The sequence below is a fragment of the Protopterus annectens genome, chromosome 2.part0 (genome assembly GCF_019279795.1).
Source record: "Protopterus annectens isolate FY-2018-M chromosome 2.part0, PAN1.0, whole genome shotgun sequence".
Classification (NCBI taxonomy): domain Eukaryota; kingdom Metazoa; phylum Chordata; order Ceratodontiformes; family Protopteridae; genus Protopterus; species Protopterus annectens.
The window spans coordinates 1,817,973,911-1,817,999,332 of NC_056728.1; the positions used below are offsets into that span (position 1 = coordinate 1,817,973,911).

Genomic DNA, 25,422 nt, shown 5'->3' on the forward strand with positions numbered 1-25,422 from the left:
GGCCAAATTTAGACCATACCCACACAGTGCCCTCTCAGTTAACAAATCCTGCTGTGGAACAGTCTTTTATAAAATTAATGTGGCCTACTCCTTCCAGTTTCTGTTGTGCAACCAAAAAAAAATCTCAGGTTTTCCCTGTGTACTCCATCTTCTGACAACTATGTTTTGAAACTGATTTTTTTAGAACCTCTTGTTCAGTCAATATTTCCTTCATTTCAGTCTCTGATTTCTATAGTTTTATCAGCTCATCTGAATGGCTACTTAAAGCTCATCTGAATGGCTACTTAAAGCAAGTTAAAAACATTTTGTCATTACTAACTGTAAGTGCCCTCTTTTTTCCATTAATTTCATCAGTTTGCAATGTTTTGTTTGCCAGTGTTTTTTGAATCTGTGCTATTCAAATTTGCTTATCAAAGGAGGAGTAACTGCCTAGTGTATGCACCTGTTGTCCAAATGTTAAGTGTAAGTAAAATATTCATTGTATGCTGTAATGCTACTTTTGTGCTTGAAATTTACCAGTAGGTACTTGCCAGATGATTCCACTATGTATTTATTTAGTGACTCCGATAAGTGAGGTCAGTAGTGATGAAATGGTCATGCAGTTAATAATACTCACTTTCATGTTTAACATGCACATGGATACTTTCTTTCTTTCATACACAGGGGTCACACGGTGAAGGCTGTATGCGAGTCATTTCACATGTCAAAGGATGCTGGTTTTAAAGTAGTGGTACACATGATGCCAGATCTGCCCAATATGGGACTGGAACGGGATATAGAACAGTTTATTGTAAGTATAAATGCCATTGTGAAGAATTTTCAGCAAGCAGAAGTAGCAGAACTGAAAGAATGTTGTATGTTAAAAGATACAAACTATTTTTCTGCATGGAACACAAACACTAGTGAAAGATATTCTGAAGTGTACTTGTTTTGTCTGAGCAATTGTATGCTGAAACATCAGAAAGCTTGCTATTGTGCAATGTACTGAGTAAACGTGCTTATTTATGCATATGGACAAAAACATTCTGACCACTTTATCTCCCTCTTACTGTCTACATCTGTGTGCCTCACAGTGCTGTGTTATTACTGTGTACTGTTGCTTCTCCATAGCATTTGGCCTGATGAAGTGCAATATATTTGATAAAGGGGAGGTACACTAGACCCAAATTACCTTTTTTTCCAGTTTGAACTGAGAGAAACCATTAAGCCTGTAAGTATTTGAATGAGAATGCGATATTACAAGTATGAAGCTGCAGTGGTAATGAGTAACACCTTTAGAGGTACGTGTACAGTTAGAAATATTGTATAGGCAGTTAAGTTCTCAGTGTGACAGGCGGCCTCTGTTTTTACTAGTAGAGTATAAGTACATTATGATTTAAAGTTCAGGAATCTGGCCAGAGCGACATCTTAATAGCCAAGCAAGTTATACTCTATTAATCACAAGAGTTCATTTAGCGACTTGACAGTAAAGTCATGCTGCAGAATGCTCAAGAGTTTTGTTTTATGCACTGTTAATACACAGCATTGATTTTATCTCACTTTGAGCTTTATAGTCAAAGGAGAGGAGAGGTGAATGGCTGGCAAAAACAATGTTGAGTCATGCTGCATTAACATGTGCAATTTCTAACAAAGTCAGGTGTTAGCATGAGTAAAAGCAGCAATATATGCAATAATTATATATACACACTCACACACACATATGCATATATGGGTCTACTTTGACCCATCGAAATTGCATTTCAACGAAACGTAATCATGTGAACTCTTTTTCGCAAAAGTGCATTTTTCTGAAAATGCACTTTCCTGAAAGAGAAATAAACCAAACCCAAAAAAAACACAATGCTAACCACGTTTATGCAGGGGGCAAGCCCCCCTCCATACCCCGCTACTTTTATATTCTCAATCCGAGATTGCATTACAGTGGGGAAAAGAGAATATTCCCTTATCCGCGCTGTGCCGTGATCTAAGCAACAGCTCCCATTGCTGTTCGCTTAGTTGTCTTTTTGTGAAAGTGCATTTTTTGAAAAAATGCACTTTCGCGAAAAGAAGTTCATTTGTTTGATACATATACATATATATATGTGTATATAGATATATGCATGCGTATACACATGAACACACACACACACACACATACAGTGCCCATGCACATATGTATAGGAAATGTGTTTATTTACTTATTCTTTGTGGACTAGGCAGGTCCCACTAAGCCAGCAACCTCTTTTTTATGGTAGATTTGAGGTGATACTCATATTGACAAGGAATAATTTGGCCATGGCATGAGGGGACTTCCAAAATTTCAGTTTAATGTCTTATCCAAAGTGTATGCATTTATATAGGTAAGGAATACATGGGGGTAGAAGTTTGGTGTGTGACGCATGAAAGGTCTTACTGTAAGTTTAGATACCAAGTTTGTTTGAATTGCTCTCTTCTCATTCTTTTAGAGGGGTTTGTATTTGTTACCCCCACACATTCTACTTGAATACAGATTTAAGCTGTTTTACAGGTTCTTATGAATGTACTGTTTCATAAGTAGTTTTCTGTTGTAGTTTTGAAGTAGTTTTAGTAGAGTTGGGTGTTTTTTAGCCTTTATTAAATTATCACTCAAGACATAAACACACATACAGTAACAGAAAAGAAAACCATATTAACACTTTTTTTTTAATTTACATACATTGTATGGATGTTTTTTTTTTTCACAACACTGTTGTTCAGTCCAACATCACTTAAACTCAATTCCTGCCTTCCCTTAAATCTCACTCTTCCAAAACATTATTCTGTTTGTCTTGTTCCCACAAATTACATTTATTTGTATTTAATTTTCTCCTTCTCTTTTCTTTAAATCCAACTTTAACTCTCTTACAGTATTCAGTATTTCAAGTACAATTGGTTTAGATTTTGATTACCATTTTCAAGTAATTGCTTTTTTGGCAGCCAGTAGAATTAAACTTAGTAAGGAATTACTGTGTCTAGACAATTCAGGTAATGTGTCCCACATCAAAAGAATCATTTCCTTAATTACATCCATTTGCTCCAGTATTCCTGACTGATTATTCTGTAGGGATTTTTTTTTAAGTCTGCCAAATTATTACATTCCCAAAAAACATGTTCCAAGTTACCTCTTTCTTTCCCATCACACCTCCAGCATTTGCTATCTACATATAGTACTGAGTGTTTTTTGTATTTATTTGAGTAGGGTAGTGATTATATAAGATGTTATTTTTATAGTTCAGTTATGGTTTTAGACAGTTTAATTTTATTGAACTTAGATATTTGGATTTTGGTTGTGCCAGTCACCAATTCTTTCTGGGAGTATGGGAACCGAGCATTTCCAGGCTACAAGAGAGTTGTACAACCCATTTGTTCTGACCTGGGAATTCCAGTCAGCCCTCCATTCCCTGGGGAGGGAAAAAGGGTGGGGAGCATGGGGAGCTGTCCTATTTTGCTGGCCCTTAGGGGAGGTGTACCCTCTCACCTTGAGTATTACGCTCCCACCCTGGCAGCCCATCAGAGCTCTGTTGTTACTGTCTTCTGAGAGGAAGAGAGCCTTCTCATTCTGAGTTCCCCTCAGCTAATGCACTCAGCCAAAGTGAGCTAGGTAAGCAGTGGACTCCACTGGGTGTAAAACATAGTGGTTCTGTTATGTCTCCTCTGTAAATGGCCAAACCACCTCCCTTCCCTGATGATGTCTGAGCTGTTATTGACGACGGACTCCCATTCTCCCCATCTATCTTCTTCATCCACCCGAGAGCCCCTGATCACACACAGCCTGTGCTGTGGTCTAGGAAGTAGCCCTATATAACACAGAACTAGTTAGGGGAGAGTTGTTTTTGTGTGATTTTAATGTGCATTTTCTACATGTGCAGTGGTTTTTTTGTTGTTTGTTTTTTTTTTTTTTAATGTGACATGATATTTGGGGTTAATCAGAGTCTCTTTAATTGATGGCAGGTGTGTACCCAAGAAGACTGAATGCTGTAATTAATTCAAAAGGTGCTTCAACAAAGTATTAGTTTAAGGGTGTGCACACTTATGCAACCAGCTTATTGTACGTTTTTTATTTTTTTATATTTTTTCCCCTAACAGATTTGTTTGTTTTTCAATTGAATTGTACAGGTTGTAGGTCACATTAAAGGTAGGAAAAGTTTTGAAATGATGTATTGTGGTTTGATTTTTTTTATATCACAAAAACCTGGCATTTTAACAGGGGTGTGTACAAATATATATATATATATATATATATATATATATATATATATATATATATATATATACACACATATATATATATATATATATATATATATATATATATATATATATACATATATATACACACATATATATATATATATATATATATATATATATATGTATACGTGTGTATGTTTGTATGTGTGCGTGCACGGGTGCATATACGTATATGTGCATATATGTGTGTGTATATATATATATATATATATATATATATATATATATATATATGTATGTGTATATATATATATATATATATATATTATATTTATATACATTATATTTATATTTATATATATAAGTACATAAACCTACAGCTGGAGCAAGCAGCGAAAAAAAAGAGAGAAGCTAGATAGTTCACCAGGCTCTTGATTCTCAGACTCCAGTACTGATTGAAGAGGACTCGGAAGAGCAAACTTTAAATGAAAAGATAGAAGCTATTGAGGAGATGTGAAATGTTAAATGCAGCTAAGGTACATGACACAAGGTTTAAACTTTGATCCTGATCTTGTGAAGTTTGGTTTTCTCCCATGTCTGTGTGGGGTTCCTCCAAACAGCTTGCTAAGTGTTCCTACCTCAAGAATGAAAAGGTACTGGTTTCAAACCTAGCCCTTCCACTTGCGTTTGAGAGGTATGCCAACAAAGTTTACCCCAAAATTAATAGAGTTGTGGATAGCAGCACAAATTCTAGGTGGTTCCTTAGTGGAGGAAGAGATGTGTAAACCAACAGCTTTAGACATTAACTGTGGTTTGCATTACCTTCTAGTTTAGGAGAACAATGGACTGTCAGGACTAGCAACCTAGCTGTGTAAAAATTGGCTGTAGGTGGTTTGGTCATTTCGACTAAAGTCACCAAAAAAGGGGTTGTAGTATTTTCTGGTGCTGAGTGGGTTATGGATACATTCTTCCTAACATATGCCAGGGGGCCCATGCTGACGGTCTGAGGGGTCTTCGAGTACATGCCCATACTGGCCAGTCATAAAGTCTAGTAGCTGTGGGTCAGTAAGCTGCTGGCTGGCTAGCTAACTGGTATACAGTTGCCTAGTTCAGGTTATCTGGGCAATATGTGTTGAGTTAAAACCAGCTATAAAAACAGTCAGTTTGCCAAAATGAACTTAGAAGTTATGTACTGACTGTAGCTTCACTGGCAGGATGCAACTTGGAAGTGGGTAACATGATGGTAAAGAGGAAATTTGAAATTCTGTATATCCAGGAGTTAAGAGTGGATGGCCAGCACAGTAATTTGTTTTGGCTTGGGTTCAGGGTCTACTAATCAGTTGGAGGATGAATAGAAATTATGCTGGAATTTTTTTTGGGGGGGGGGGGAGCGCGAGAGTTACCTCTGAATGCAATGAGGGATGTCATCAAACTAGTGAGAGACTAGTAGCAATTAAAATGCAGTGTAAATGTAAGGCATGTATCATCACAGCCTATGCTCCACTGCAGGGTTATGATGGTGAATAAAAGAGGTCCTCCAAGACCTGAATAAAAGAGGTCCTCCAAGACAAACTAGGAAAAATGAGTCTGTGCAATGGGGACTTGAATGCTCATATTGGGATAGATGTGACAGGATATGAGGACTGCATGCATCCACCTGAGTGGGGCAACAGGAGCAATGAAGAGAGGCCATTTTAGACTTCATTCTGGTAAATGGCTTACTGTTGGCAAGGACATGGTTTGCCAAGAAAATGAGTCACAAAATCACATGCAAGAATGGTCACCATCAGTTCAGGTAAACCTATTCGTATTAAGAGAATTTGGGTAAAATTGGTGGTTGTAGTGTCATCCCCTGATAAAACACCCCTTGATGTGTAAACCACTAGTGTCCACAGTCAACTGCAGACAGTGGTTAGAGGAAGCTCGAAGGTCAACAGAGATGCCAAAGACCTGGAAATTGACAGAAGTGAAAGCACAGGTGTTCGGGGAAATACTTTGGTCTGTAGTATGTCAGAATGACTAGGAAACTGGTGGAGATGAAGAAGAATGGCATTGACTCAAAGCACCTTGTGTGAAGGCAGTAGTACAGATATGTGGCTGAATCAGATATGGAAATAAAGGTACACAAGGAAAGCTGGTGGTAGAATGCAGAATCCAGGAAGTTTTCAAATGAAAGAAGGTGTGTAGGAATATGTGGGAGATAGAAAAAGTGGACTAAGCCAAGAAGTAATACTGGCTGGCTAACAGAGGCTAAAAGAGTAGTTTCAGTGGAAAAGAACAAGGCATCAGGAAAGCTGTGCTAGCTTTTGAAAAGTGACTCTGCAGGTGGTACAAGGAAGCGCTATGAGGTGGTAAGGCAATGACAGAAAGATAAAGACAGGCTTCAGACACCATGTATAAGGGATGTCAGCAAAAGTCCACTCAGCAGTGCAGAGCTTCTGAGTAAACTTCACAGAGGCTGTAGTGCCCCATGCACAGTCGACAATGAAAGAAGAAACACCCACCTCATAAGGAAGAAAAACACTAAGAAAATGAAGTCAGGGAAATTGTCAGGCTCAGAGTAAACTCCATTAGATATGATAGAGATGCTGGGTGTATTCAGGGGGAAATAGCCCCTGAAGGTACTCGTCACATTATGAAGAAAAAGATGTATCCAAAAGCATTCTTGTGCCATTGTACAACAACAAAGGGGCATTCACTATTGTGGACAGTGAAGAAGTATCAAACTCCTGTTACACTGCGTGAAAGTGCTGGAGAAGGGTGACTGGTAAATGAGTATGTAGTGTGATGGAAAGTAGGATGGGAAACTGAGTATAATAGACAAGATGGTGGTCATGGCAGCAAATGAGGGAAACCAGGAAAAGCTGTAAAATTGAGATGGAAGGAAAACAGTGGATCATGTTAACAGGTTCAAGTGTCTAGGATCTGTGGCTACAGCCATTGGTACAAAGTGTCAGGTGTAGCATATGACAGAAGAGTGCCAAAGAAGCTGAAGAGTAAGGTGAACAAAACAGTGGTGTGACCAGTGCCACTGTATGGTATAGAAACCTAGGTACTGAGGGCAGAGAAGCTGAGGAGGCTTGAGGTGATGGAAAAAAGTGTCAGGTTGTGGTAGCAGGATGCACATTGAGGCAGACAAAGAAATGAGGGCAATAGAGTAAGAGCCAAAGTGTTCCCACTTGCAGAGAAAGTCCAAGGAAACAGATTACAGAAGTTTGGTCACTTGCAGGAAATTAGAAGATGGTTTGGTAAAGAAGATTTGTGAAACACAGGAAGAAGGTAGGACAAGATGAGGATGACTAGCCAAGAGCTGGATGGATTGTGTGGGAGAAGAACTGCAATAATCAGGCATGATTGTCAAATAAGGTAAGAGAGTGGCTGTGAATCAAGAAAGTGGTGATCATTGATATGACCCCACGTCCCCATGTAGAAATGGGGGAAAGGAGACTAGTGAGATGTATAATAGACACATTAGATAGGCACACAAATCTATATGTCAAAATTGTCATTTTGTGGTTCTTTGTTTTTGGCTGCTATAAATCGGACTACTTGAATTCTAGTAAGGTCTTTAATTCTTTGCCTCATGAAAGACTGAAAAAAGAATTTACTGTGCTCCCTGTGGATGTTGGTCGCTGGGGGCATATAGCTGTTGATCCTCAAAAATGCTACCTGCCTGCCTGAATCCTCTTGAATCTTTAGTTGTACAATGTTTTTAATTACCTTACCTGCCTTGGACTACTGGACCCTTCCCTGTTTTGTCTTTGTTACTTTCTTATTTACTAAAGTTAAAGCTCTCTGTCCTGAGAATTAATCTGATTTTGCTGCCTAGTTAATATGGATTATGTCCAGTGTACGTTGGCTTAGATTGGTTTCTCAGGGGAGTCATTTTGTAAATCTTGTATGCTTTTTACTTGCCTCTCATATGTATGTATGTCATTATGAGAAACGCTCCTCGTTTTGAGTCTTAAAAAAGCATGATGTCCTTACATTCACTGCTGCAGTATTCGTAACATTCAGGAAGCCCGTCGTCCAGACAGTATACCAAAGACTTCCTGTTGCATTCTAAGGCTTGCCTGAATGTCACTCAAACGCTCCTTGCAATACTGTAGGGCATAAAGGTGACGTTCAGGCTGAACATAAACAGAGCTTCTTTGCCACCAATCCGAATGTTTTTTTTTTTTACCATTAGCCTGTTTACCTGTGTCCATTTTGCCACTTGAATGCATTTTTGTTCTCCAGTGATTACCTACGTCTGTTTGTTGTGCAGATAATTGCCCCATTGTTTTTTTTTTGTTGATTTTTTTCTTAAGCTCCTTTGGGTTAATTTCATTCAGAAATGTAAATGCCAGTGTGAAAGGTAGATTCCCCATAAAGAAGGTGTTCATTCTGAAAACCCTTAGCAGTAGACATTCTTATCTTGAGAACTAGCATCTTAGGCTTTTTGCTAAAGATATAATGGATGGAATCTCCTGCCATGAGGGTCAGCAGTTGGGGAAGAAGACTGTGAAAAAGCTGCTACTGGAATCTTCCGCTGTTCAGCCTCCGCCAGGTGCTTCTCCTGAGGTTGTTAAACCCAGAGGCTTGCCAGGCTGTGTTGTCTGATTCCTCTAAAGCGACTGTGTTGGAGGCTGGTGAGATTCTGACTGACAGCACATCCAATGAGGCTTTGCAGGCATCTGTCTTGGATGTTCAGGGGGAACCACTTTTGATTTTTTTCTGAGGGACTTAGCGGAGTCATTCCGATTTTTAGTTGGGGAAGAAATTCCTACTACAGTTCTCAACTGCCGTCCTAGGTCTGAGCCTTCTCAGTTTTATGGGGAGGATGTTCCCTTAATAAAGAAACAAAAATTTAAACAGATTTCTTCTGCTCCTAGAGATCCTCACAGTGAATGGCAGGCTTTCACTCTGGGGGGACTATTTTCTGCTTTAATGTCTTTCAAGCTTCCTCATGGGATTTTGGTTCCTACTTCTCCTTGTTCCTCTATGGAGTAGTGAACAGGATCCTTCTGATTCCAATACTTCCATCCTTCCTGCAGATACTAATGAGCCATTCTTTGGCCCCACAGGGTAGCAATTAGTTCACCACTAAGGACAACAGAACAGGATCCCAGCCTATGCTTTTCAAGGACATTGCATCTCTGGCTGCATTCAGACCTGTGAAATAAAATCTTTATGGCCTGCAAGTCATTTAATTTCAGGTTATTTTCTTATGGTTAGCTGAGCTGAGCTAAACCCCTTCCCTTCCTGTATCCTCTGTTAAAATATATACATTTCATCAGTTACAACAGTACAGTCTGACAGCCACGTATATGTCTTTTCCATCCACCAGGACTCACTGTGGATACATTTTCAACACAAGCATCAGTACAAAACAGTTTGATATTAAAATGACGTATAATTCTTTACAAAACTCCAGCTAGCTATGCTGACGTATTTTATAGGACCATGTAGGTTTGGATGTTTTTTTTCCCTTGATGAATAGGGTCATCACTTGGAAACTGCATTTTGTCTTTACTTGGGTTGTCTTTGTCTAATATTTAAATTTGTTTGATGATGTGAGACATTTAAGTGTGACGGGCATGCAAAGATGTGGGAAATCAGGAAGGGGGCAAATACTTTTTTCATTGCTCTGTACAGGAAATATTGAAAGTGGGAGGAACCCAGGAGTACAGCAGTCCCTGGGCCTCTCCACTGATGTTGGTAGCAAATAAGTATGGCAGCACCATGTGTGGACTACAGAAAACTGAACAGTCACACAGAGTCAGATGCTTACCCTATGTCTAGGACGGATGAAACCTTACAGCAGCTGGGTGGTGCTAAGGATCTAACCAAGGGTTACTGCAGGTGCCAGCCTTTGTGACTCCTTCGAATTGTATGAGTTCAGAACGATGCTGTTTGGGATGAAAAATGCCCCACCGACCTTCCAGAGGCTGGTAGATCATATCTTAACAAGTGTAGGAGGTTATGCCCTTGCTTACCCGGATGATATTGCCATCTACAGCTATTCCTGGCAAGGGCACCTTCATCATGTCAGGGAGATCCTAGGCCGACTACTAAGGGCAGGGTTGACATTAAGCCCAGTAAGTGTCAGGTGGATATGGCAGAGGTCTCCTATCTGGGGCATAGAATGGGGAGTGGTAAAATCAGGCCAGAACCTGTCAAAGTTGAAGCTGTTAAAGCATGGCCTGCTTATCAAAAAGCAGGTGATGGCATTCTTTGGGACAGCAGGGTACTACAGAAAGTTTGTTCCCAGTTATAGTACAATAGCTGCTCCCCTCACAGACCTGATGAGGAAAAACAAGCCAGATAAGGTTGTGTGGACCCCAGCCTGCGAGCAGGCATTCCAAAAGATTAAATGGGTTTTGGGAGGATAACCTATGCTAGCCAGTCAAGGTTACAGCAACTAATTTGTTGTGTAGGTGGGAGCTTCAAACCATGGGGTGGTGGGGGCTGTACTCAGTCAGATTTCCTTAGAGGGAGATGAGCACCCTGTTGTATATCTTAGCCATAGACCCCCCCCCCCCCAGGGAGGGATATTATGCAGCTGTAGAAAAGGAATGTCTGTCCATAGTGTGGGCGTTACAAAAACTTCAGCCCTATCTGTATGGAAGGAAATTAACTGTGGTTACAGAGCACAATCCCTTAACATGGCTACATCAAGATAGACAGCAAAATGCCAGATTATTAAAGTGGAGCCTAAGGTTGCAGGCATATGATGTTGACAGTGCAGCACAGTAGTGGGGTCAGCAATGCCAATGCAGATGGGCTCTCAAGACAGGGTATAGGTTAATCTGTTCCCAGACAGGCTCATTTCTCTCAAACAATATTTCTCCAAGGTCATTTGAAAAACTAGCTTGAGTGTTCAAGAGGGGGGGGGGGGGTGGATGTGATGATTTGAGGTAGTGCCAGCTGTGCCAAGGGGAGTAGGTCAGTACATGTGTAACATATGTCAGCATAGATAGCTGGAGTTTTGTAAAGAATTATATGTGGTTTGAATATCAAACTGTTTTGTACAGATCCTTGTGTTAAAAATATATCCACAGTGGATCCTGGTGGATGGAAAAGAAATATATGTGGCTTTCAGACTGTACTGTTGTAACTGATGAAATGTATATATTTTAACAGAGGATACAGGAAGGGAAGGGAAGGGGTTTAGCTCAGCCCAGCTAACCATAAGAAAATAACCTGAAATTAAATGACTTGCAGGCCATAAAGATTATATCTCACAAGTCTAAATGCAGCCAGAGATGCAATGTCTTTGAAAAGCATAAGCTGGGATCCTGTTCTGTTGTCCTTAGTGGTGAACTAATTGCTACCCTGTGGTGCCAGAGAATGGCTTGTTAGTATCTGCAGGAAGGATGGAAGTATTGGAATTGTTTTATAGTTTTATAGTTGTAATAAACCTTGGCTAAAGTTCTGTGTATGTATTGTGACACATCGGTGCCAAATCCTGGCTTAGTTTCTAGTGAGAGGGTAGTGTGGGAACCACATAGTCATGTGACCAGATGTGATGTCATTCTGTAGCCAGCACTGAACCTGTATTTGAATATTTGTGAGGTGTTTACTCTGTTTTTGGACCTGACAAGGCACTCATCTACGTCCAAAACAAGAAAAGAAAACGAGCAGGCAATGGAATATCCAACTGTTTATTGTACGCAAGCGCTTTCACTGAACAAAATACTTCAGCTTCTTCAGACAAGTAAAAACTATTCACTTCCCAGTTTAAAAACCTAACACAAACCTGCTGAGCCAATGGGCTGTGCTAGCCCAAGAACATAATGCCATGCAGCATTAAACATTTAAAGCAGCATTGACTAATTAAACCATGTTGCCCAAATGATAGTCTTAAGCATCTAAAAAAGGTTAATAAAAAAGTTTACCATTTCCAACCCAAGACAAAAAATAAATACAAATACATTTGGGATGGTAAATGATGCTTAAAAATAGACCATTATTATATAAAAAATAAAAAATAATGATAATAAATAGTGTGTACTGTGTAAATGTGTAGCTTTGAAATATATTATGTTATGTTATTAAATTGAGTTACATTATGTTAATGTAAAAAAACAAAATGTAAATACATCATACAAGACTCGTACGCCCTGCCTTATGGTGTTATACATGTAAAAACACATAAAACCGTAGAAAGTCTTACTCATAAACAAATATAAAAAGAAGAAAAGTCAGTTAGATATTTTAAACATTTTTGTGTGAAACAAACAAGTTGCCACCCCTATCTTGCCAGGGCTTTAAGCTTCAACAAGCTCTTGATAGATAAAGCTTCACTTAACCCTGGAAAACAGTAAGCAGCAGTTGCAATTTGCCATTCCACTTCAGCCTCTTCTAATTTGAGTTCCCAGCCCCCCCCCCTCTTTTTGTTATGTTCTACTTGTTGTAAAACCACAAATAAGAAATTGTGACTTGGGAAAATAAGAGTGTGTCTGGCTAAAGCACTAGTACTAGTTTTGTTCATAATGCTGTACTGGTGCTCATAAATCCTCTGTTTTAATTTCCTCTCTGTTTTCCCGATATAAAATGCTTCACAACAGTCACAGAAAGCTCCATAAACAACCCCTAGAGAATCACAGTTGTATCTGTCATGGATGTAATGTACTTTATTTCTGATTTTTACTCTCTCAATTAATTTAATGAACTTGCATTGATGGCATCTCCCACATTTTGTCATGCCTGTATTAAATTTAGAGGTCCTTTTCTGCCTTTCAACCAAACCTTTCAGGTTTACGCCACTCCTAAAAGTTGGGGTGTCAGACCTAAAAAACTTCTAAGGTGGGGCTCTTCCGAAATAAATGCCCAGTTCTTGTTGACAATTTCTCTAACAACTCTAGAGTCAAGTAAGTTGTTAACAGTCTAGTTGATTTGTCTCCCTCCTGCATGTTAAAGCAGGAGATGCTAAAATGTTAGTGTGACTCTGGCATGTTATAACCTTTGTGTAACAGGGGGGTAAAGTGGCCTGGTGACCTTTTACTAATGACTTCAAACACAGTGGCCACAAAGACCATTGGATACCCTCTCCTATTAAACATGGATCTTAACAAGTCACATTCAGTAATAAAATCATTGAAGTCACTAACCATTCTGGCAGCCCTTACTGCTTGTCCCTTCACCACTGCTTTTTTCTGGTGTAAAGGGTGACAAGTGGAAAAATGCAGAAAGGTGTTGGAATAGGTTGGCTTACGGTATATAGTGGCTCTAAATCTGTGGTTAACAAGGTCCTTTGCTAGATGAATATCCAAAAAATCAATGTAGTCTGTGCCTATTTGGAAGGTAAAATCCAAAAAGGTAGTATAAGTTTTAATCTCACTGATGAATTCATCTATCAAGTTTACTTCACCCTTCCTTAGAAAGAACATGTCATCCTGGTACCTAGTGTACCAGACCACATTATTCTTAAAGGTAGGGGAATTAAACAAATAGGACCTTTCCCAGTAAGCCATGACAGTGTTGGCAAAACTGCTGCCACATGCAGCTCCCATAGCAACGACACTTGTCTGGAGGTAAAATTAATTGTTAAAAAACAGAAAATTGTTAAGTGCTAATCTCAAGGAGAGTTTCAAAGACATGCACCTCTTGGTTGTCCATGCCTCTCATGTGCAAAAAATCTCTAACCCACTCGATACCAACTAATTGAGGGATTACAGTATACAAATCGTTGATGTCCACTGTAAGAAATACTAAATTGTCATTAAAGTCCAAGTTATTAATGGACTAAGTGCCATGAGTCCTGACAAATTTGTTGTTCCAACTTGAGTATTGGTTTAAGCTTAGAGTCAACGTATTTAGCACAAGCATACGATATGGAACCACGACCATCCACAATAGGTCTAAACAGTGGGTTAGTTAGATTTTTATGCATCTTTGGAGCTCCGAAAAAGGTAGGTATAACTAGAGCAGGGATAGACAAATAATGGTATGCATCAATGTCTATACTCCCTTCCAGGAACATGTCAGAAAGAATCCCATTGATAGACTTGTATGCTCCATTGATCTGGTTACGACTGACTTTTTCATATGTTGTACTGTCTAGGACCAAGTTCATCCTACAGTTGTAGTCTTGTTGATCCATGAACACTAAACTTCCACCTTTGTCAGGTTGCATGACACACACTTGACAAATATTCAGTAAATTGATGAAATCAAATTCATCCAGAATGATATTTTTATGGATGTTACTGATATGATGATTGCTTGTGAACATTCTCCGAAAATCAATTTCACAATTTTTCTCAGAGTGCTAGAGATTATCATACATTGTGTATACCTTGTTTAGGGCCTGAGCACGACGTTGTTGGTTGCCTTGTGCTAGATTTAATAAGCACTATTAAGAGGAGTTGTGCTAGGTTAGTGTTTGGGAAGCGTGAATTATACATGCCGCCGGATGCTCCGCCTGCTTCATCTAAGAAGCGCAAGGACAAAACAGTGAAGCTAGGGTGAGGAACCGGCAGTCCCGGACGCGGTTCTTTAGAAGGCTCAGTGGAGCCAGAGGTTTTGCCAGGAGTCTCTATGAAGTCTCAGGCAGATACTTTACTGTTACAGGATGTGCCCTCTAAGGAGGTAGGCCAGGTTGAGGGGTCTTCTCAGGTAACTGTTCTTCCCTCTCTTGCCAAGATAGTTAGGGACTCTCCGTCTGTTTCCAGAGCTTCTTTTAGAGGAACGCCAAGTACAGCTTCTGTAGGGGCTTCTCCTAGCATTTCGGCCTCTCTGCCTAAGAAACATATGCTTAAAATGGCAGAAGATTTGATTACTCTGATTAGAGGTTCTATCCCCCCACCTGATAAGAGGCCTAGGGTGGAACAGGAGTTTGATAGTTTTGAACAGTGTTCACAGGCTTCAGAGTCTTCTGTGGAAGACTTGCAAGAGTTTCCTGCTTATTCTGATTCTGATGTGGATGATTCCACTCCTTCAGCTTCTCCTCCTGAGGATTTTTCATTTTCAGAGACTCTTCATTCCATGAGGGAGCACTTTAAATGGGAAGGCCAAGATTACTCTGATTCCGGGAAAAGGCTTAGGGAATTCTTGTTTTACCCCAGCATAGGCCCTTAGCTATTCCTCCTGTGTTGAATGTGGTGGAGGATGTTTTGCAGAGGCTTCTCTGAACCCTGATTCCTTTGCCTCCTGCTCCTGTTAAGCCTGATAGGTATTATAGGGTGCCCGAAGCTCATAAGTATTTGTTTAAGAGTCCCAGGGGACCCAGAAACTGTTTCTCAGGGGCCTAAAGGTGTTAAAGCTTCTGTTGTTAAAAATCCTGTACCCTCTGATAAAGAGGCAAGGGCTTTGGATAGGTGGGGTAAGAAAGTATATACTTCTTCCACTCTAGCCATGAGGGCTTGAATTGTCAGTTTCATATGCTGAAATATCAGAATTATCTCCTTTCACAATTGAAATCTAAGGTGGATGCTTTGGCGGAAGGTATTGAGTGTAAAGAATTGCTGGATTTGGTTCATGTGTCTGAACAAGTGGGTAAGCATTCTTTGCAGTGTGGTTTTGATGCTGTTCAGGCCTCCTCGAGGGTGGCTGCTACTAGTTCTGTTCTTCGCAGACATGCCTGGTTGAAGGATCAGAATTTAGCTGAGCATGTTAAGACCAGGATTTTGGATGCTCCTTTACAGTCTGATGTGTTGTTTGGACCCGCTGTGGAAGCAGTTTTAAAGAAAATGGAGGACAAAGATAAGTCAATGCAGACTGTTAAACATTTTTGCAGGTGCAGCCTCAAGTTTAGTAGAAATTGGCCTGCTAAGGGGTGGACATATCCTGCTTATGGTTCCCAGTCTAGGGGTAGGTCTAGACGTGGTAGGGGCAGGGCTCAAGGTTCTTTAGGCCTAGAGCAGACAGGTGACCTGCTCAGACTTCTGGTGAGGGCAGGGGGCAGTCCTTTCGTAAGCAGAACCAATGACCTGCCTTTTCAGCTGCCAGTGGACTCTGGCAGCCCTTGGGGGAAGACTTGTCCTCAAAGAAAATTGGTTTACCCATCTCAACAAGGTGCTGGATATCATTCTGCGTGTTAAAGGGTGACAAGTGGAAAATGCAGAAAGGTGTTGGAATAGGTTGGCTTACGGTATATAGTGGCTCTAAATCTGTAGTTAACAAGGTGCTTTGCTAGATGAATATCCAAAAATTCAATGTAGTCTGTGCCTATTTGGAAGGTAAAATCCAAAAAGGTGGTATACGTTTTAATCTCACTGATGAATTAATCTATCAAGTTTACTTCACCTTCCTTAGAAAGAACATGTCATCCTGGTACCTAGTGTACCAGACCACATTATTCTTAAAGGTAGGGGAATTAAACAAATAGGACCTTTCCCAGTAAGCCATGACAGTGTAAAACTGCTGCCACATGCAGCTCCCATAGCAACGACACTTGTCTGGAGGTAAAATTAATTGTTAAAAAACAGAAAATTGTTAAGTGCTAATCTCAAGGAGAGTTTCAAAGACATGCACCTCTTGGTTGTCCATGCCTCTCATGTGCAAAAAATCTCTAACCCACTCGATACCAACTAATTGAGGGATTACAGTATACAAATCGTTGATGTCCACTGTAAGAAATACTAAATTGTCATTAAAGTCCAAGTTATTAATGGACTAAGTGCCATGAGTCCTGACAAATTTGTTGTTCCAACTTGAGTATTGGTTTAAGCTTAGAGTCAACGATTAGCACAAGCATACGATATGGAACCACCCATCCACAATAGGTCTAAACAGTGGGTTAGTTAGATTTTTATGCATCTTTGAGCTCAAAGGTAGGTATAACTAGAGCAGGGATAGACAAATAATGGTATGCATCAATGTCTATACTCCCTTCCAGGAACATGTCAGAAAGAATCCCATTGATAGACTTGTATGCTCCATTGATCTGAACTGACTTTTTCATATGTTGTACTGTCTAGGACCAAGTTCATCCTACAGTTGTAGTCTTGTTGATCCATGAACACTAAACTTCCACCTTTGTCAGGTTGCATGACACACACTTGACAAATATTCAGTAAATTGATGAAATCAAATTCATCCAGAATGATATTTTTATGGATGTTACTGATATGATGATTGCTTGTGAACATTCTCCGAAAATCAATTTCACAATTTTTCTCAGAGTGCTAGAGATTCATGCATAGGAGGATTGAAGAGGCTGGACACCCTGAGACCCTGTGTGAGAAGTGAGTTGGCACCCATGAAATGAGATTAAGTTCAGTTTAAATGTTTTAAATCAATGATAAGTTTGACCATACTGGCCCTCCTATCAGGTACAAATGTTAAGCCTTTGAGAAAAAGTCCATAGCTTTCTCATGTGTCTGAACAAGTGGGTAAGCATTCTTTGCAGTGTGGTTTTGATGCTGTTCAGGCCTCCTCGAGGGTGGCTGCTACTAGTTCTGTTCTTCGCGGACATGCATGGTTGAAGGATCAGAATTTAGCTGAGCATGTTAAGACCAGGATTTTGGATGCTCCTTTACAGTCTGATGTGTTGTTTGGACCGCCTGTGGAAGCAGTTTTAAAGAAAATGGAGGACAAAGCTAAGTCTATGCAGACTGTTAAAGATTTTTGCAGGTGCAGCCTCCAAGTTTAGTAGAAACTGGCCTGCTAAGGGGTGGACATATCCTGCTTATGGTTCCCAGTCCAGGGGTAGCTCCAGACGTGCTAGGGGCAGGGCTCAAGGTCTGTTTAGGCCTAGATCAGACAGTTCACCTGCTCAGACTTCTGGTGAGGGCAGGGTCAGTCCTTTCGTAAGCAGAACCAATGACCTGCCTTTTCAGCTGCCAGTGGACTCGCCTGGCAGCCTCCTTTGGGAGGAAGATTGTCTCTTTTCAAAGAAAATTGGGATTTAATCACTCAAGACAGATGGGTGCTGGATATCATTCATCACGGTACAGATTTTATTTCCACACAATGCCCCTTTCCAAGGCATGCCAGATGCTCCTCCTCCACAAAGAAAAGAGGCCCTCAAGCAAGTTTCTCAGTTACTCCAGATAGGGGCTATTCAGCCAGTCCCTGTGTCAGAAAGGGGCTTGGATTTTATTCTCGCCTGTTCCTAGTACCAAAGAAGGGGAACACGTGGAGACCAATTTTGGATTTATCTATCCTCAACACTTATCTGGACATTCCCAAGTTCAAGATGTTGACGTTACAGCAACTGTTACCTCTGCTGGGCAAGGATCACTGGATGGTAACTTTGGATCTCAAGGAAGTTTACCTTCATGTGCCCATAAGGCTAAGTTGCAGAAAGTATCTGCGGTTTCGTACTGGAGATTTCCATTATCAGTTCTCTGCATTGCCCTTTGGCTTATCTACTGCGCCCAGAGTATTCACAAAGGTTCTGGCTCCAGTGATAGCTTACTTCAGGCTTCAAGGCATTCAAATTTATCCTTACTTGGACGACTGCCTGATTCTGGCTCAAGAAAAAGAACACCTTCTACAGCATCTGGAATATGTCATAGCAGTGCTAAGATGCCTAGGGTATTCTGTGAACGAAATAAAGTCCAGTCTAGTACCCTCTCAAGACATGTGCTTTCTGGGTGTGAGACTGAATACAGCAGCCCAGATGGCCTTTTTAACCCCGGACAAACAAAAGAGTCTGTCACTTTACTTCCATCAACTATCTCATCAGTCCCTGCTGACTGCAAGGACAGTCCTTCAAGCATTAGGGTTCATGGCATCTTGTATTCTGGTGCTTCCCAATGCCAAACTGTATATGAGGAAGCTGCAATGGTATGTCAAAAATGTATGGACACAGCACTGCCAAGATTTGGACACTGTCATTCAAATAATACCTTGCCTTCAAAAGGAATTCTTGTGGTGGGCTCAGGAATGTCACCTAAACAAGGGAGTCTCTGTGACCCGGCCAGAGGCGAGTCAGATTTTAACGACAGATGCCTCGGACACTGCTTGGGGAGCTCATCTAAATGGAAAGTGGATACAAGACAAGTGGCCTGCCAGACTACACCATCTACATATCAACATGCAGCAGATGTTACCAGTCCAGTTTGCATTGATGGCGCTCACCGACTTACTTCTTCCAGTGCCGGTGTTCTTTCTGACAGTCAACACAACTGTCATGTGGTACATCAACAAGCAAGGGGAACACATTCTTATCCTCTATGCAGGCAAGCAATGATTTTATGGGAGACGCGCTAAGCCTGCAACTGACTCTTCAGGCAAGTAAGGTTTCTGCCAGGAGCACAGAACTCCCTAGCAGATGTATTAAGCAGACAAATCATGGATCCCCACGAGTGGAAACTGGATCTTCATGTATTTCAGAAATTGACAGTGTCATGGGGAACTCCAGACATAGATCTGTTCGCTTCTCCACTAAACCACCAGCTGCCAAAGTATTGCACAAAGGGGTTTCATCACACAGCTTGGAAAGTGGATGCTCTGTCTTTCAGTTGGAAAAACCTTCATGTCTATGCTTTTCCACCTCTACCTCTTCTTCCAAAGGTATTACTAAAGGTCAGACAGGACAGGCCAAGGATGATTTTGATAGCTCCAGATTGGCCTCGGCAACACTGGTACCCACTTCTAAGGAGTCTTGTAAAGGAACCTCCATGGCCTTTACCTCTGATTCCTCATCTGTTATCTCAGAAGGACGGTCATCTGCTCAATGTCAAGCTCCAATCTCTCCATCTCACGGCTTGGCATATTCTGTGTTGAAACATGGAAGGTCTCAGCTTCCTCAACAAGTTTTAAATGTGATTATGGAAGCTAGAAGGCCTAGTACTAGGAGAGTGTACGAGAAAAATGGAAGAGATTTTTATTTTGGTGTACAGCAAAGAATTTGGAGATTTCAGAGCCTAATTTGAGTGTGGCTCTTCAATATCTTACTGAGTTATTGGACAAAGGTTTGTCTTTCTTCCATAAAGATTCATGCTGCAGCAATTTCAGCTCACTATGATTGTGATCCACCTTGTTTTCGTGATCCTTTGTTCAAGCAGTTTCTTAGAGGGCAAAGAATATAAGACCCCCGTGAGAGCTCCTACTCCTGCTTGGGATCTCAATTTTGTGTTGGAAAACTTACTCTACAACCTTTTGAGCCGCCAGCTACTGCTGAATTGAAATATTTGTCATGGAAGACAGCTTTTCTGTTGGCTATTACTTCTGCAAGAAGGGTGTCTGAATTGCAGGCCCTTATGGCAGTAGAGCCCTTTTGATTTTCCATAAGGACAGGGTATGATTACGAACTAATCCTTCCTTTATGCCTAAGGTGGTTTCTAGTGTGGCTTTAAACCAAACTATTCATTTGCCTACGTTTTTTGCAGATCCTCAAAATAAAGGGGAAAAGATTTTGCACACTTTAGATGTACACAGGCAATTGCGTTATTATTTGAGCAGGACTAAAGATTTTAGGCAGTCTCAGCAGTTACTTGTTTCTTTTGCTTTAAGTTCACAGGGCAAACCTGTGTCAAAACAAACTATTTCTAGGTGGATTGGCTTTTGCATTGCATTTTGTTATTCCCATCATGGCAAAGAGGTTCCAGCTGGGATTAGGCCTCATTCCACTAGGGCTACTGCCACTTCAACAGCATTTCTAAGGGGGTGGCAACTAAGGATATTCTGGAAGCAGCTACTTGGAGTTCAGTGCATACTTTCTCTAGGCATTATCACCTGCCTATATACTCTAAGTCTAGAGCTGGTTTTGCCACAGCTGTTTTACAAGGCATGTTGTCAGCTCCTGCTACTTTATAATTTGCCAGCCTCCCTTACCTCTGCTTTGGGATTCTACAATAGTCAGGACTGCAGCAAGGGAAGACGTAAGAACATAGTACAGTTTTGTACCTACCATAAATGTAGATGTTCGAGGATTCCCTTGTTGCAGTCCAATCTCACCTCCTCCTTCCTCTGTGTTTCAGGGTGGTTGTGTAGGTGCCTTTACATGCTTATATTTTTTGTATATATATTACTGTATATATTGTACATGTTTCTTGGTGCAGGTTGTTTTTGGGACTTGTCTTTTTGGGTCTTCTGACATCTGGGGCAAGAAAAGACTGAGGAAATGACGCCGGTCATGCGATTAGTACCCATTCGTACTGACGCAGTCTAAGGCGCCATGACCGACGTCAGCCTTATACTCTGGTATTCGGGCCGACTGGGACGCGGACTATACCCAATAGTCAGGACTGCAGCAAGGGAATCCTCGAACATCTACATTTATGGTAGGTACAAAACTGTACTTTTTTTTTCCAATGCCTCTCATGCTTCTGATTCTTTACCCCCCTACTTCCAAGAAGCCTGATAAGTTTTATAGCGTGCCTGAGGATTGTTTCTTTTTGTATAAATATCCTGCTGCTGACCCTTCTGTGGTCTCTGTAACTTTTGATATGCCATCTCAATTGCTTCCTTTACCCAGGTTATTGCCTACTGACAAAGATAGCAGAACTGTGGAACGGCTAGGTGAGAAGGTTTACAGTTCTGCTACCCTAGATTTTAGGGCTATTAATTATCAGACCCATATGTCTAGGTATATGTTGGCTCTTCATTCTCAGGCCTGTCAACTTCTTTCTGATTTTCCTGAGTCTGAGGGTAAAACTTCTGTTCTTTCCTTGCTAGGGACTTTGTCTAAAGTCATTCATCATTCTATTAAATGTAGTTGTGATGCAGTAGATGCCCCTTCTAGGGCTACTGTTTTTGGTTCAGTGATGAGGAGGTATTCTTGGCTTAGGCTTCAGCCTCTACCTGATGATATTAAAGCTTAGTTGATGGATGCTCCCCTGGATTCTAAATTTTTGCTTGGGGAAGCTGCTGCTGGTTTGTTTTAAGTCCCTTCAGGATAAGGATAAGGTTTTACAGGAGCTTAAGCATACTTTTGTTTTTTCTGTGCCTAAATATTAGAGGAACTATCCCACTAAGCCTGCCTTTGTTTGTCAACATTCCCGCACTTCTACTAAAGGCAAGAAGAGTGGCAAACAGGCTCCTCCTGCTAAGGCTACTCAGTTTTCAGAGTTTCTGAAGCCTTCCTTTCCAGACAAACCAGGTGCTGTATGACTATCCGTCTCCTCCCAGCCACATTCCCCTTTCTCGTTGCCTTTCTTTTTCTCTTCCTTCTTGGCTTCAGATCACTCAAGATTCTTGGGTTCTGTCGATCATTTGTCAGGGTAATTCATGGTGTGGAAATCCCACCCTTCCTTTATGGGCATTCCTCAACTTCCTCAGGAACAACCTTCCCTTTTTCCCAGAGGTTCTTCAAACTCTCTTGACTCAGCGTACTATTCAAGAGGTACCTGTGCCCCAAAGGGGGAAAAGGTTCTACTGCAGGCTATATCTAGTCCAAGAAAAGAGGGCACTTGGAGACCTGTAATAGACCTCTCTCATCTAAACACGTTTTTGAAAGTGCCTTCCTTTCGGATGTTGTCTCTTCGGATTCTGTTTCCTGTACTGCTCCCTCAGATCTATACGGTGTCTCTGGATCTCAAGGATGCTTATCTCCATATTCCAGTCCACCCTCTTTTCAGGAAGTTTTTATGTTTCTCTGATGTTCTTCGTGTTTCACTGTTGCAGTCATTAAATTTGGGTAATCTGCTGGCAGGTTGCCCTTAGTCGGCCTGAATAACAAAGTCTTGGGTCCTGCGTCGGTTGCTGTCTCCTCTTCCATGACGTCAGGTTGTCAGGGGTATAAAACATTCAGCCAACGCCAATTTATCCAGTCTTTCTTGCCATGCGGTGCCCGAAGCAGAAGCAGTTTGCAAGTGCCGGTCGGCCGACTCCTGAAATTTTTGCATTCGAGTTTTAAAACCGAAGTCTTCAACTAAAGCTAAGTGTCCCATTGGGGAAACTTTTTCTTGCTCCTTACCGATGTCAGTAAAAGTTTATAATTGCATTACTTGTGGGAAGCAAATACCTCATAAGGATTTTCATTTGTACTGTATTCCTTGCCTAGGCCCAAATCATAATGTGCCTTGCTGTTTTGTGCTAGATTTAACCAATGCACTATTAAGCGTCGGTATATTTTTGCTTCTAAATATTTTGGATCCAGATTTAATTACACTGAAATGTCGTCGGTTAGCAATCCGACTACCGGAGTTCATAAAAAACGCAAAGAAAAAGTCAGAGACAGACCGTCGAGGTCCAAAACCGACAACAAAACTTCTCCAAAGCCAGTCGCCGGTTCGCCAATACTCAGTGAGGCGCTTTCGCAGCCCCTGATACCCGCTACTTTTGATGCATACAAATTTATCCTTATCTGTCTCATTCAAGTAGAGAACAAGGACACGCTTCTTCAACATCTGGCATTTGTAAAAAGGCTTCTAACATGCCTAGGGTACACAATAAACGAAAAGAAATCCCAACTGGTACCCTCTCAAATAATTACATTCCTGGGTGCAAGCTTGAATACAACTGCCCAGATGGCTTACCTTGCGCCAGACAAAGGCAACTGACAACATACTTCAAACAAATGGCAACAAAAACCCAGTTATCTGCAAGACAAATTCTGCAGGCTTTAGGGTTCATGGCATCCTGCATTCTACTAATTCGATATGCAAGACTGCATATGAGGAAACTTCAATGGTACCTAAAAGTTTATGGAGTCAACATTGTCACAGTCTGGAAACAATGATTCCTCTCATTCCCTGCCTACAGCAGGAGTTTCTTTGGTGGGCAGAGACAAGTCACCAAAATGAGGGACTGTCATTCACTCTACCCCCTGCCACCCAAACCCTAACTACAGACGCATCAGACTATGCTTGGGGGGCCCACCTGGCGGGGAGATGCATTCAGGGCAAATGGAGCCCAAAACAAATGCATCTGCATATCAACCAGTAAGAGATGCTAGCTGTTCAGAATGCTCTGACAGCATTCAAGGACTTACTTCATCCAGGACAACTACTGATAAAGACGGACAACACCACGGTTATGTGGTACAGAAGCAAGCAGGGAGGTACACATTCCTACCCCCTTTGCAGACTAGCCATGGCATTGCGGAACACAGCTTTGACTTACCAAAAACATCTTCAAGCTCAATTCCTGCCAAGAAAACAAAATACTCTGGCAGACGACCTAAGCAGAAATCTTATGGACCCGCACGAGTGGAAACTGGATCCACAAATCTTCAGCATGTTAACACAGAAATGGGGGAGCTCAGACATAGATCTATTTGCCTCTCCCCAAAATTGTCAACTGGACAAATTTTGCACAAGGACTGATCACAGACAAGCATGGAAAGTGGATGCCCTATCCTTCAGTTGGAAAAACCTGTCGGTTTATGCCTTTCCCCCTCTGCCTCTTCTCTCCAAGGTCTTACTAAAGGTCAGACAGGAAAAACCAAGAATGATTCTAATTGCTCCGGACTGGCCTCGCCAACACTGGTACCCAGTTCTAAGAAATATCTCAACTCCCTCCTTGGTACTTGCCTCGTATACTTCATCTGCTGTCTCAGCAGAACAATCAAATTCTGCACACTCAGCTTCAAACTCTGAACCTTGCAGCATGGCTGATCATTTAATTATTCAAACAACACCTCTCAGTAAATCTGTGATGGATGTCATTTTGGAAGCCAGAAGGCCTAGTACTAGAAAATGTTATGCTGAAAAATGGAAGAGATTCTGTGCTTGGAACCAAGCACAAGAAACGGACACAGCAAAGCCAAATATCCCTCAGATTTTACAATATTTGACTGAGATGCTTGACAAAGGCCTATCTTTTTCTTCAATAAAAATCCATGCCTCTGTTATTTCGGCTCATTACAGCACTGAGCCTCCCCTCTTCTCATCATATGCTTAAACAGTATCTTAGAGGGGCCACAAATTTAAGGCCTCCCAGAAGATCACCAACTCCTGCATGGGACCTCAATTTTGTGCTGGAAAAACTCACCCTGCCTCCTTTTGAACCAGCAGCTACTGCGGACATAAAATTTTTATCTTGGAAAACAGCTTTCCTCTTGGAAATCACTTCAGCAAGAAGGGTTTCAGAACTACAGGCTCTCATGGCTGTGGAGCCTTTTATTGTATTTTACCCGGACAGGGTGTCCCTCAGGACCAATCCTTCTTTTATGCTTAAGGTGGTATCCAGTGTGGCTCTTAACCAAACAATTCACCTGCTAACTTTTTACCCAAATCCGCAGAACAAGGGGGAGTGGATTCTGCATTCATTGGACATACACAGACAACTAAGATTCTACTTAAACAGGACCAAATCTCTAAGAAAGTCTGAGCAACTACTGGTAGCATTTGCTGCAGGATCAGAGGGGAAGGCTATATCAAAGCAGACTATTTCTAAGTGGATAAGCCACCGCAT

At 41.2% G+C, this 25,422-nt stretch overlaps 1 protein-coding gene across 2 annotated transcripts in view; it reads left to right on the forward strand.

Moving 5' to 3' along the window:
• Nucleotides 1–25,422, forward strand: part of ELP3 (elongator acetyltransferase complex subunit 3) — a 1,566,942-nt gene that overhangs the window by 594,063 nt on the left and 947,457 nt on the right. For both annotated transcript variants that reach the window (XM_044061854.1, XM_044061853.1), the window contains exon 9: nucleotides 664–790. In XM_044061854.1, coding sequence (XP_043917789.1) covers nucleotides 664–790 — 127 coding nt within the window. The remainder of the gene's footprint in view (nucleotides 1–663; nucleotides 791–25,422) is intronic.